The sequence below is a fragment of the Harpia harpyja genome, chromosome 7 (assembly GCF_026419915.1).
Source record: "Harpia harpyja isolate bHarHar1 chromosome 7, bHarHar1 primary haplotype, whole genome shotgun sequence".
Classification (NCBI taxonomy): Eukaryota; Metazoa; Chordata; class Aves; order Accipitriformes; family Accipitridae; genus Harpia; species Harpia harpyja.
In genome coordinates this window covers 33,277,746-33,292,578 of record NC_068946.1, presented here as the reverse complement: position 1 = coordinate 33,292,578, position 14,833 = coordinate 33,277,746, and the positions used below count along the sequence as shown (strand labels likewise).

The 14,833-nt window shown below is 41.2% G+C and overlaps 1 protein-coding gene across 2 annotated transcripts in view; it reads right to left on the bottom strand.

Annotated features, from left to right (window-relative positions):
- Positions 1 to 14,833, bottom strand: part of SP3 (Sp3 transcription factor) — a 35,906-nt gene that overhangs the window by 20,516 nt on the left and 557 nt on the right. The window contains exons 2-5 of one of the 2 annotated variants that reach the window (XM_052793776.1): positions 14,670 to 14,794; positions 14,375 to 14,491; positions 3,963 to 4,053; positions 2,691 to 3,857 (exon numbers count right to left, since the gene is read on the bottom strand). In XM_052793776.1, the coding sequence (XP_052649736.1) occupies positions 2,691 to 3,857; positions 3,963 to 4,053; positions 14,375 to 14,491; positions 14,670 to 14,794 (1,500 nt within the window). Of the gene's footprint in view, positions 1 to 2,690; positions 4,054 to 14,374; positions 14,492 to 14,669; positions 14,795 to 14,833 lie in introns of both variants that reach the window. The other variant, XM_052793775.1, reaches the window with a different exon arrangement.

Genomic DNA, 14,833 nt, shown 5'->3' with positions numbered 1-14,833 from the left:
TGCTAAATGAAAACACAAAATACGGCCCAATTGTCTTTGTTATGGAAGGAAGAGCATCACCTGGGCTGGGGGGAGAAAATACAGGGAAACCTTTCTTATCTTGCTTCAAAGCTTGTTGGTAATTTGCAGAAAAGAGGAATCAAGTAGCCTCTCACCCTTTAGCTTTAACTTCTCTCATTCTGCTGTCACTTCCACATACCTTCCTCATTCAGTTTAAAACTAAACTGGTTTTCCTCATTTGCAGATCAGAAGAGCACTATAGTTTTGACTGCAAACATTTTTTTTACAATTTCATTGTCTGCTTCTAATTGCATATTTATTCTTCAACCTCAAGAAGGGTGCCATACCGTCTTGTAAGGGGTTATAAATAAGAAGGGGAGGAACATCACTGAAAAAGATTATCCCAGACAACTTCGATATAGACAAAATACCAGATGCATTTGGAAAAGACACTGAAGGTCAATCAAGATAATTCAGTCTGATTCTGTTAGTTAGAAGCAGTTTCACATTGATCGTTACTTTGGAAAAGTGAGTTTCTTGTAACATAAAGGAGGGACCAATTAAATTCTTCCCAAATTTAGGGGATGGCAGTTTTAATACCTTCCAGTCCATTTACTATTCCTAGGCAAGTAGGAAAATGTCACTATAAATCTCCACCCTATCTTTTATATAACCAGGTGTTTATAGCTATTCACTTCAGGCAATAGTTTCTGCTATTCATCTACTGCTTCTACCTATTTAATCACATTTCATATATCCCATTTACTCTATTCCCTTCCCATGTGAAATTCCTCACAGGAAAATACAGTTAAAGAACGCTTGATGGAACTCCCTTGCATTTTATTATGAACCACCATTAAAACACTCTCAGGGACCATCAATAGACAAACTAATATACACAGCTGGCTCAACTTCTTGTTCATGTGTCTTTTCTTTTGGTTCCTCTCTCCTTTTCCTTTCTATGTTTCTTCTCAAGCTTCTGCTATGTTACTCCACAAGCAATAACATTATCTACATGATCCTATGCCAAATATAAATCTCAGAAATAAAGAAGTTCTCATCCTCCTTGTATTTTGTATTAGCCACAGGGCCCTTCTTCCAAGAGCTGGATTCTGACATCTGAGTTCAGCTGTATTATCATGCACAACACCTGCTTTTTGTTACTAATGTCTATACCCCATGTCCTGATAGGTAACAAGGTGTGATACAGACAAACAAAGACTTTCTGCGGTCACTGGAAATAGAAAATTTAAGAATCAGGATTACCCAGCAGAGCAAATGCTGTGAACAGCACACTCATCTGTTTGGTGCCGTTGCCTACAAGCCAATGAAAAGCAGACTTATCTAGGTCTGGGTAACTTTGCCTTGATAAGTCCATAATACAGAAGTCACTTCCAAAACAAAATGAAGTAAAAAAAATCCCAGCTTATTATTTTAAATTCAAATTTCAGATTCCAAAGGGAAAGCAAGCTTCCTGACATAGAATATACCAATATCAGTAACTATATAAGTATTATAATCAGTAGACTTTTGAAATAAACCCAGTTCAGCAGCTCCTCTAGGCACTCTTCACTTAATATTGCATTCTTCTCACATGCTTAATAGGCACACAGTACAAAACATTTATGTTTTACTTAAACATTTATGCTTCAGTATCTTAATGAACCAGAGCCTTGGATCACATGATTATAGTAAAACAGTGATTCGCAAGCTACTTTGTGTAGCAGTTCCCTCCCAAATTACCTCTACGGCTCACTCTGCCCCTCATAACTAGCCTGGGCACAACCCCGCAATGATGAGATTAAATGGCTTCCAGTTCAGCAAAATGTCTTGAACCTCAATCACCTCTCATTCTTTCTTTTAGGTAGCTACACCCTGAAATTTGGAATGCACTTTATCAAAGTTACCAAAAATAAACAGGCATGTTTATTTTTTCCTCACATTAAGAAACACCTATTTTAAGAAAATAGCTTTTCTTCCCTGCTTACAGAGATAAAACACACTGTGACATTTATCATTAACAATTGTACATTCTGAAACATAATGCAAATAAGTAGTACTGGAAATTCACATATGTTCTTAAGCACAGCCTCCATTTTGATATTTACATGCTTGTTTCACTTCTGCTTACACGAGTTTTGTACATCGTAGTTACACTGATATTAAATCAGTAGGAAACGAATTTAACAAAACGGCAGATGAACAACAGCACCTCAGGGGGTCTGAAAATTTTCAGGGGAAAAAAATTGCATCAACAGAAATATCTGGATTTTCCGTGGAAACGTCATCTATTCATGAGCGGGAATTATGGGTTATGCTAACGATACTGCTGCCTTAGAAGAGTGGTAGTTGATAGTCAGCTTTCCTCCTTCTCAATTTAGTATTCACATCTTCTGTGTGGTAAGACTTATAAGCACCGATAAACATTGTATTAGAAGTGCTGTTAACTAATATGACCAGCTGTGAGTTACAGAAGCCTATACTAAAAGAAGTGAGGTGGGACTATGTTCTACTATTACAGCAGTTTCTAATGGAACAGTAGTTTCAAATAAAATCTATTATCACTACACTTAACCCACTGTATTTTGTAGGCTTCCGCAGCAAGACAATAATGTTACGATTATCACCATTTAAACCAACCACATGCAATAATAAACAACAATTTTCTGCAAAAACAGTAAAATAAATACCTGCAGGACTGCCAGCATTTTCTCCTTGATGCAGCTGAATACCAGCAGAATCTATAGAGTTTACTGTAACTGTCTGTAGATTTGGCAATTGAGCAGTGCTTAGACTAACTGGAGTTGACGTCAATGCCCCACCTGCTGCAACTTGACCAAGTGTGAGAGTCTGCACAGGGGTTAGAGTTATTTGTTGACCAGGTGCATTCTGAATTTGCAAGTTCTGCAAGTTCTGAACTCCTTGCACTTGAAATGTCTGCCAGGTTATCTGCCCAGAAGGGGTCACTGTTTGTGCCTGAATTAAAAAAGTTCCAGGATTCAGCTGCAGTTGAAGATTTTGAAGAGCCTGTTGAGATATACTTTGACTTGCTTGCACACCGTGGATTGTCTGTTGCGCAATACCTTGTACAATCTGGGCTTGACTGGTTGGCTGCTGAGACTCTTGAAGCTGTATGTGTTGTACAATTGGCTGTGCTGTGGAGACCTGAATGTTCTGAGCCTGTGTGTCATCAGAGACTGATGTCTGGATGTAATTTCCCTGAAGATCAGAACTATGAACTTGGCCACTAGTTGTGGTCAAGTTGTTTGCATTTTGTTCCAATATACTTGAACTGTCTATGGTAACGGGCAATTGTGATGAAGATGATGTTGGCACAAATAAGTCATTATCAGTGGCGGTTTCTGTAATTTCAGGAGAAACTTGTTCACCAGTCCTTTCAGAAGTATCTGAACTATCCATGGCCTGTCCAGTATTTATCAAGTGCCCATCTGCATTAATGCCTGCTGTCATGGTTTGAGAACCACTGCCAAGTCCCAGAGAATCTAGATCAACACTATTGATGGGTACAAAAGTAATGTTTCCTGGCAGTCCAAGAGGGACATTAGCAACTACTTGTGCTTGGCCAGGGAAAGACGAACCACCAATTGCAACTCCCTGAACCTGGACTTGACCAGACTGTGATAAGATATTCTGAATATTAGCTGAAGGTGTTCCAGAGGCAATGATGGTTTGATTAGAGCCAGGAATGATCTGAATTTGACCAGTTTCTTGATTTATACTGCTATTATCAGAAGAGGCTGCAAAGCCAAGTTGAACCTGCTGACCGTCCGCTGTCTGGATCTGGGGTATTACTTGGTATTGTACGTTAGACACTGTACCATTCGACGAATCTGATCCTGGTGCAACAGAAAAGATTTGTTGATTTTGCAAACTCTGAATAGGAAGGACATACTGCCCACTTGAAGTTACTGTGGCAGCACCTGGAATCTGTACTATATTACCAGCTTCATCCTTTATAGTGGCAGGAGCTGCAGACAAGACCTCCCATCTATTTGGAGTTCCTGTTAATTGCACGGAAGCCAAATCCCCTGTCTGAATAAAAAGAAAAAAGAAAAGACAAAATTAAAACAAGAGACCTACAGACTACATGCTAGAACAGTCATGCAGTTCCAACACTAGAGATTGATACACTACTAGAAAACATGCAGTGCAGCCCATATGAACAACAGCAACCGGATTAGAACTATGAAATACAGATTTTGTAAGTGAGCTAATGCCTAAGTCAGGGTAACCAACCTGTGGGTTGTGAGCTGCATGTTGCTCGCGAGCAGGTCAAATGCAGCTCCTGTGCCATGGCTACGTCAGGTGACCAGCAGCAGGGTTATTCTGGTGTGGGGGCTGCTGGGTAATCCAAATCCCTGGCTGTGGGAAGAAGGGAGCTGGCAGGGGCTGCTGGAGCTGTCATCACCAGATTACCCTGGGACTCAGCTATGCTCTTTACCTAGCCCAGCACCTATTGCACAGAAGTGGAGGAATTGCTGTGAAGCCAATGTCACCTGTATCTCTTGGAGCTCTACCGCCTTTTGGCTCTGTGTTATATATGGTATAGATGTGCACGCTGTTACTCTCAGAAGTACCAAGAGTGTTAAGAGGTGACTTAGTCACACAGTTGGAAAGATTGGATAGCCTCAGTTTAAGTTACACATAATACAAAGTCCTAGTATTTATAAGCTTGTATGAGTTACTGTTTCACTAGGGAAGAAGGCCTCTAAACTAAGGACATTTACACTGAAATCACAGTTGGATTAGTCATATGCATCCATTGGGGGAAAAATAAAATTTTAAAAAAAAAAATCTATCTTCATTAAGTTGGAACAATAGAAAAGGTCAATGTTTCAGAACAGAGCCCCGGATGGTTAAAGACTGAAGAACCTAAGGACTAATGTAGTATGCTTTTGTTTCTTATTCAGTAAAGAAAAGGTAAATTGCACTTACCTTTCTTTACCAAAGCAAGCTTTTTCAGAATAGAGTATTAAGAATTAGATTTAACATCCTGCAATGCTTAGCACAGATTTGTGTAGTCAACCAACTTGGTATTGTAAACAACCATCAATCTAAAAAAGGTATAGTTAAGTTTCTCCTTATCTGTTTCATGGCACTACAGTAAACCAATGGAATAACTTAATATTTAGCAGCAAGTAAGTAACTTGTCTAAAAACTCATTCAGCTCTGTGAAACAAATTTTGTCTCTTTGGCAGAGTCCACATAGGAAAAAAAAACCCCTCTAGTTTGTCCTTCTGCACTGATCCTGTGATCACTCCTGGTAGGGAAGTTACAGGAGCATATTGCAGCTTCCTTCTCATGCTGCACTCTTGACGTCCTTTAGAGTAAAACCTGGATATGCAAAATACAGCACACAGCTTATTCTTCTCCAACGTGGCATTGAGACTTAGCCAGCCTGAATGAATCCTGCGGCATGCATCCGAGTGAATTTAGTCCACAGTGTAGACTGGGACTTTGCTACTTTCACTTTCTTATCCTATTCCAAGCTGGGACACCAAAATGTTTACATGTACAAGAAAAATACTCTATTTATGAAGACCGAGTACTTATTTTAAAAGTTTTACTGTGCTTGGCAAGCTTCATTTCCAATAAGGAAACAAACATCTTGGTTCTAAATTCCTCTCAAGAGCTGTACAAATAACAATTGTGAATAAAAAAGAATGCTAGCCTTCTTTTGCCCTCAAAGTTATATATAATCTTTCAGGTAGTTCATTAGTAAATAGATACAGCATCACCAGAACAAAACTAATTTTATGGCCTTAATGCTTCAAGGATCAGAAAGAGAAAGAGAAGTAATGGTAATTCCATTTTATTATTTTCCTTTTATACTCATTAGCTTTTCATTTAAAGAATTTATTTAAATCCTTTAGTCTTTCAAGCTTATAATTTATGAGATTAGAAAAAAATTATGCAATATTCAATATCACACCATCTTATCTAGAAAAAGGCAAAAAATTCCATTTTCCCCTGCTACCAGATTAGCTTTATACTCTTGTGTTTAATATTGTTTACACATAGGTACCAGCTGCTGAAATGCTGCTAAGAAAGTTCATAACTACTCAATTCACTACTATATAAATACTGCAGGTTTCATAAAGTATCAAAAGATCCATAAAAGTCATGGGTAAACATCAGTCAGAAATACAAAAGCAAAAATATGATTGTTGTATGTTTAATGTGTGTCATTATAAAATAAATGTATAATATAATGTGCTGATAGTATCTGTTAGAACAAGAGAGAAAGATAAAGTAATGGGAACCATTACAAGTCTGATATAATTTCTCACCGATTTAAGACTATGTACAGGCAAATGTTGAAAGTTTAGACTATAACTGGACTGACGTAATACACAATACTATGTCTATGTCTACTCATACGTAATACATGTGAGTATCCTCCACAGAAATAGTTCAAAGGGAACCTGTCTCCTTCATGATACGGAGATGACCTACGTTATTCTTCTCCTCCCCAAACATGTTGATTTCCATATCGCCATTCAATGGCCTTTGCCCTTTTCAAGTTGGGCACACATCTCTCCTCACCTTTTCATGATCTAGTGAAATCTTCCCTCAAATCCTGCTCTGTAAGGGTTTTAGTGCAGTAGAGCCACTCTTTTAGTAGATGCACTTGTCAGTCCAGGCTAGCCATGCACGTGGATATGAAGCTACTGCTACACATAGTACATGAAATGCCTGTTATTCAGATGTTGCTCTTACAGCTGTCTGTATCAGACACTACCAGATGAATCATGAGGAGGGAGGGGCAAAAAGAGGGTGAGGCTTTCAAGAAGCTATCTGGCAGCTATCAAAATTACTAGTATTAAAGCATGAAAACACCCTGCATGGCAAAGAGCATTTGAGGATGATCTCTAACCTCAACTGGTTATCAACCTGTCATAACAAGTTTGACTCTTATACCGTTTCTCAAAGTCTGCTGAGCTAGTAGGACATTTCTTGGACTCCTTTTCCTACTAAAAAGAGTAGTAACCTTTTACTGCATCCTCAATCAATTAAGCATTGTTGTAGTAACTCAAAGCTCTACCACTGATGTATGAGCAGCAACATCTACAGCCCAGTCGCTTACTGATCTTTACAGTGCAGTCCTAACAGACCAGAGTTTTGTTTGCTGTCTCTCAGCCATCCGTGAAAAATGCTTAGATGGTAGCGGTAAAGCAACAGTTCTTCTCCTTATCAACTGATACTCAGACAGCAGTTATTTGGAAGCTGCTCCTTTAAGAGAAGGCTGGATGGTTGCAATCCAAAGGCTCTGTGTCAAGATGAAGGGACAAAGATCTGAGGAAAGTTCAGCATTAGCACTACTCAGTCAAGGAGAAGAGAACAGGAAGCAAGGGGGAGTTCACTGGAAGCAGTATCAGGAAACAAGAGAAAGAGACAGGAACAGAGCCAAGAGAGTAACTGGCACAAGGCATGGGAAGAATTAAAATCAAATGATACGTCCACCTGAAGAAAGGTCAAGTACCACCAAAGAGTGGAAGCAACAACCACTGTTCAGCCTGTCTTTTGATTCTTTGACAAGCCTTGTAGAACTTCCAGTGGGTAACATAAAGAGATCTCTCTGAGCCTAAATTCTCATCCCTGAAGAATGAGGGGTCGTGATAAATAAAAATCTAGTTAATTGTCTTGTTCAATCTGTTTATAGAGAAAATTAAAGCAACTTTAAGTCAAATGTGGAAGGAGATAAGAAAAATACATACAGAAGATAAAATACCTTTAAAAAGTGATCTAAACCATGTGGAGGGATGGGACTTGGGTTGAAAAAAATAAAACATCCTTCACCAAAGTAAAACTGGAAATAGGAGAAACATCCCTGTAAGAACTGGTATATGTTGTAGGCACCTGCATTTCAACATGTCAAACGTGATCAACTGGACACATGCCATTAGCCATCAGTATTTTATTGCTAAAGAACTATCAAACGTTTATCTGTGCCGGTCTATTGTGGACTGCTTTTTGCTGCACTTTTCAGGAAGTCACTTTTGCCCCATTTAGTCCTGGAGCAAAAGCATCAGCAAAACGAGCAGAGGTGGACAGATAATGAGTCACGAGCTCCTAAACATTTAAAAATCACACACCTAACGAAGAAGATTGGCCACTGTCTCATCCAAATTGTTGTTTTATGAAAGAGTTAGGGCTCTAGTGCACGAGTTTAACATCATGTGTTTACCACGCTACAGTAAATGATCTGTGCATTCTTAGGTCATTACAAATATAAGATAAAATGCACTTGCTTCAACTCTTTCATTAAGGTATGAGCTAATACATTCTATCTTGTATTTGCCATAGGTTAAAAACATGTTCAACATCAGTCAGTGTGGTTCAGCTCACACAAAGCTGCTTGTTAAGGCAAATTAATTCTGTTGCATGTTTCAGCCCTCTGTCAATGAAGCCACTCAATTCAGAGAAATACATTTGCCCAAATCAAAAGTTTAGAGAATCAAAGAATATTTCAGGTAAAAAGTATATCTGGGGCTGCTTAAAATGTTATTTTAAAAGACAATTCCAATCAGCAGAAACATATCTAACATTTAATTGCATCTCATTTAAGAAACATCTACATCTTTTTGCTTGAGATGGACAACTGGACCCAAAACATTAATAGCTTGTTTTTAATCAGCAGAACTTCAGAACCTATTTAAATTAAGACAATACAATGTCCCTGACATTAGTAGAAACAAGAAAGCTGCAGTATTAAGGAATGACACATGGCAACAAGGAGGCATTTTTAACTAGATTGTATGCAACTTCATTTGTTTATTAATTACTAATCTATGTATGTGTATTAATCTCAAACTGCATGCCAAACTAGAATTTTGCATAGAAGTTTGTGTGAAATGGCTCATTTTCCTCATGCCTTCAACTCAGGTGCTAAAGGCTCTACCAAATCATCAAGAAGGGCAAGAAAGAGGACCTGGGGCCAGTCAGCTTCAACTTCATCTTTGGGAAGGCAATGGAGCAAATAACCTTGAAAATAACCTTGAAGAAAAAAATAAAAGAACCTTCAAATAACCTTGGGGGGGGGGGGGGGGACACGACACCAAAAAGAACATGATCAGAAGTAGTCAGCCTAGACTTAGGAAGGGGAAATGATGTTTAATTAACTAACCTGACAACCTTCTATGATGAGACAACTGGTGTGGTAGATAGGGTTAGGCAGGGGATATTATTTATCACTACTTTAGTCAGGCTTTTGACTCCATCCCGCATAACATAAGAAAAAACTACTTCTTTTTTTATCGTAAGGGTGATCAAACACTGGAACAGGCTGCCCAGAGAGGTTGTGGAATCTCCATCCTTGGAGATACTCAAAATGCACTGGACAGTCGTGAGAAACCTGCTCTCATTGACCGTGCTTTGAGCCAGGGGGTTGGACCACACAATCTCCAGAGATCCTTACCAGCCTCAACTGTTCTATGAAATCTTACACTTCTTACTAATGTTTAAACATCAGAGAGAGAACTTTCCATTTTATGCAGACTTTAAATATGGGAAATGTTTTAAAACATGTTTCCTACTTTCTCTAAAACCGTAGAGAGAAATAAAACAAAATTTTTTAAGAACATCCTTAAAGCACCTGTAAAGGAACTTCTACACTTGGTTCTGATCCAGCACTAAGACAACATAATTGCAATGCAAAAAGTATAAAACAGAGAGAAGCAAGACAATCCCAGGCAGACTCTTCTATGGTGGCTGAACACATTCTGGTCCATCTGTTCATGTCCAGAAACTTAGCATCAGGAAGCTATATTATCACCCATAAAGGAGAAAATGAATGTCAGAATAACTTTGAGCTTCCTCAAAACCATCACATAGGACATAGAACTGAGAAGCACAGCTAACACTGACACATGGCATTCATCCATATTTTTGCCTAGTGGAAAACATGAAATTTAAAACGCCTTCATATTTCTCTATTCTATCAGCACTATTCCTATTTCCACCTAAACTGAGGTTAAGCTAGTTGCATCTCAGATGATTAAAGTAATGTTCTGAGGCATAAACAAACCGGAATTCCAGATTTTCATTAAGTTCTGTGAAGCATTGATACTCAATTCTAAAGCTCAAGATATGCCAAAGCAGTCTTGTAATACTCCAAACTTTATTTGTAAAAGATACAAATGCTTTGTCTACAGCAGAGAAACAATACTCATCTTCCCCACACTGCTAATTATTAACCTCTCCAAATGTTTTCCACATATTTTTGGTAAGCAACAACACTAATAAATCATTCCCCCTGCTTTTTTTTTTTGCTTTTTTTTTTTAAAGACTATAAAGAATCAGTGCAGCCTGCAGTGCACTAGATGCAACTACATACCACAATTGGGGCAGTCATCTCTGACAGGTCCCATTCTTTGGCGGCTGTCAGAGCCAACAGTTTTCTCAGCCAGCCTGCCACTTTCCTCAATTCACCTGCCTTCCAGTCCTCCCACCCCGCACTCCCATTCGTCTTGCACTGTATCCTCACCTATCCCAGCCATGCCCAGCACAACCATAAGAATGGCCCTTGGGAGCATGACAGTTCCAGAGAGTGTCTTGAGCTTTGCATTGCAATGAAGTTAAGAGAACATAAACAACTAGTTATCATCTCAACTTTGTAGCTTCTTAAACAATCATCTGATCATGCAACAACCATACAACTGACCATCAAGACTTTGCTGGACCTAAATTTTAGAATGTTTCCTCTCTTGTTTTCTCCCCTGTGCACACACAGGTCCTCCACCTTCTGCTTTCCTTCTCCCTTTCACCTAATACTAAAGTCTTTGCAGATGTTTAAGCTGGAATGAAACTAGAGTATTTATAACTAAATGAAAAAGAATCCTAAATATGAAAGTTTAAAGTTAAATTATTAGTCAATGATAAACAGTGAAAAAGCAAGACCCAGACTAAAACTTCTCAGACTTTAAATTCCCAAGAGAGGGAAAGACATCCAGAGAGGTCAAAACATATGAGCTGTCATTCTAGGTCAGGCAGTAGCGCATACCATCCCAGCAAGGCTTTCACACATACCAGCAGGCAGCAATATTCAAGAGGAAGTTTCCATGGCAAGCGTTTGAGCCAACCACAGATGCAGCAGTATGGCAACCAGGGAAAAGATTCTCAGGTAAGCAAGCCACAGACTCAAGACCATCTACATTAAAACAAAATACTAGCAGGCAAAACACAAAGCACTGGTGTCTGATGATTGTAAGCAGAATAAATCACGGTGTCAAAGCCTAGGCTGAAAGACTGCAGTCTCCATCAATGCACAAAGACGAGATCAGCAGTAATGTCTGCTAGTATTTTGTCATCCAAAAGTAAATATAGCTCTAACCAGAATCCTGGGCCGGGCTGAAAACCTTGCGGACTAGAGACAGCCTTCCCAGTTCATTGACAGGATGGGAGAAGAGGGTTGAGTTTAGTTCTGTCAACTGTCATCTTCATTTGTTTTCCATACCAAGCAGTTGCCACTTTCATTAGTCTTTTTATTTCCACACTAATCCTTTCAGTGGCATAGAAGTGGCACCCACTCAAACAGCAGGCTTGGATTCAGATACCACCATAGAATCATAGAATAATTTCAGTTGGAAAGAACCTCTGAAGGTCATCTGGTCCAACCCCTGGGCTCCAAGCAGGGCCAACTAGATCACAGCAAACACAATCACATTTGCTCCAGCTCTTCCCCAAATCCCAGACACGCAATATTCCCTGCGTTCCTATGGGAGTTCTGTTGTTGCTGTTGCTTTTAAATCATACTGCTGGTCTCTTGGGGAGCAGCTGCAGCTTACCATTTCAGCCAGAAAAGCAGTGTGCAATAACTGGCTAGCCTAGCGTACTGGCTCCAGCCCTGCCAGTTCCTACCAAGCAAACGTCAGTAAAGCATTAACAAAATAACCCCAAGAACACAGCCCCGCTATCCTTATACATGCAAGCTCTTCAAATGCTTCTAAAAGGAAACGCCTAGTTTAACTTCTACTATCCATCTATATGGCTTGAGAGTTCTACCAGACGTTCAGCAGTCAGAACTGCAGTCCAGGTATACAAGATACTGGGAGAGGGCAGCCTCCCCATCACTACATTAGGCACCATCATCCATACAGAGATATCAAACTGATTCATCTATACTCCTGGGAAAGGGATGAGCATCACAAACCCCAGGAATACAAGTTGTCTGTGTCAATGCATATGGATTTCATTTTCCATATGAGTTATGAGGTACCTACAATTTAAGCCTTTTTAGCTCCTGCCTCCTTCTTCTACCCCCCCCAATAAGATACACTCAGGGCACCAGAAAAAAGTCTTTATTGCATTAAATCCCTTTCGGCATTCTGTTTTTCACAAGGAATATATTTCAGGGACTTTAGTCACTCCCCTCCCTTTATTAAGGTCATCTTAATTAACTCCAGTGTCTAGTTCAGCTACTGTATGTATCTCTTCCAATTTATATTTAGTTTCCACCCAAAATATTCTGAATCATTCAAGAGCTATGTTGTAAGAGTGTAAAAATTACCAGAATGCTATAACCTAACTCACAGCAGGTATGTAGGAGGGGCCTAACTGCATGTATGAAAATTAGTGACTGAGTTTATATTCATATTTAGATTTAACTAAGATTTTGGCTTCTCTTGAATTGCTTCCGCCTTGCCCTGAAAAGCCCCTTATACGTAAACATAACAACAGATGAATTTAACAGAAATAAAGAAGTACTACTTCAAAACCACTTTGCCTATTCTGAACTATCAGGAACCTTTTGTCCTGTACTAGCACTCTACTACCCCCTCAGACCTGGCATTGCTCATGCTAAGCGATCAACCCATCCTCAAGATGCACAATTCCAGCTTTGAAATGAGAACAACCTTAAGGTGGATATAGGAAAGCAAGCTATCATTTAAGCATCATTCATTTTTCAGAATGTATGTTTCTGCAAGAGACAGATCCAACAATCCACTTTTCAGCACTGTATGCATCTGGTATTATGAAACAAATCTTAGAGGTATCAGGCACTTAACAACATCCAGAAAGATTTTTAAAAACATGCTACTTAAGAAAATAAACAGGTTCAGCAGAAAGGAACACTTGAAAGGGGGTCAGAAGCTTAATAAATTTTCAAGCTCTGTCATTAGTCTACAACCTGCTGCATGACCTCAGACAACTATTTTGCTTCAGCTTCCCATTATGTAAAGTAAGCTGAAATGTACAGATGAAAAGTATTTTAAAGTTCAGCACTCAAGTATTTAGTAAACTTAACATTATCATTAACATTTTGACATTTGTTAAAAGCTTGCCAAAGCCACTTTGTCCACCAGTACAATGCTCTGCAGTTTTTCCTCCTATCTGCAGACTCCTAAAACCATACAAGGCCGTTGTACAGCAAGTTTAAAAAACAAGACTTGCTTAAGGGGGGGGGGGTCGTTTTAGAACTTTTTTTTTTAAATAAAATAAAAATTTAGAGTTAATACATGTAATTTCCCAAGGACCAAGGCCAAGAAAGACTTTGTCGTGTCATTTTAAAAGATATTTTGGAATTCCCTTTTAATATACCAGTATTTTTCAGTATTGGTTATTTAGAAGTGCACCATCTCTTTTAACTCTATGAGCATACGTCAACAAGAGAGTTTAGCTAGACCAATTAAGGAACATCCGAGTTTCCATTAGGCTTTTGTTACGAAGATTGTTAAACTAGCTTCAACAAGAATACGTTTCTAGTCCGCAAGACCCATCTCATCACACAAGGGCCCAAGGTCATCACAGCTCCTTTCAGAGCCGACAGCGCGTGAGAGATAAGGACAGAAATTCGGTTTGCAATACGAGGCACTGCACGATAACCGCACCTAGAAAAAACAGCGTCGATACAGGAAGCAGCTTTCCACCACCGCGTTCGCTTCTAAACAGCCATTTTACTTCTAACTACATCCTTCCCTCCAGCCAGCCTTCATTTTGTGCTCCTGCCTGGGCGCGCGGTTCCAGGCTGACGGCTGAGGAGAGGATACCGGGGGTGCGCTCAGGTGGCGAGATGCCTCCCAGCCTCGCCGGGTGCCGAGCGAGCCGCTCCGGTGCCAGGGCCGGGGGAGGGAGGTTTCCCGCCTCCCCCCGGTTTTGAAAGTAAATGAAGGCGCCGCTCCCAGCGGCGGGGGAGGGGGGAGGTAGGCTCCCTCCTCCTCCCGGGAGCCCGGCTCCTCCTGGAGAGGCAGGGGAGCCCGGGGACCCCTCTCCTGGCAGGTCGGCCCTGCTATCGTCCCTCCCCCCGGGCGGGCAGTGCCGTGTGTCCCGTCCCTCCCCCCGGGCGGGCGGGCTGGCTGGCTGTGCTGTCTCTCCCCCCGGCAGGCCGTGCGAGAGCGGCGGGGCGGGCACTCACCGCTCCGGCAGAGTGAGAGGCGGCGGCGGCGGCGGCGGCCTCATCCTCCTCCGGCGACGGCGGGCCGATCTTGCTGCAGGTGGCCGCCAGCAGAGCGAGCGGTGACGGCTGAGCGTCCTACCCACAATGGGCGGGTTCAGGGAGAGAAAGTGGGTGGCGGTTAGTGCGGGACAGCGACCGGGCTCCTCGCAGACGCGCACACAGGAAGCGGCGGCGGCGGCACCGGCTCCCGCACCCGCTCACAACGTGTCACCCGGGGGAGGGGGGGAAGGGGCCCGGCCGGGCCTGCGCTTACCTGGGGGGCGGCCGCCCCGGCGGAGGCCGAGGCGGCGCCGTTGCCGTGCTGGAGATACTCGCTGTGGCTGCTGCTGTCCACGTCTAAGGCAGCCATTTCCTCTTGTTTCACGGGCTTCTCGGGAGCTGCGGGCACAGCGGGGAGGGGGAGGGGAGAGTCACTGA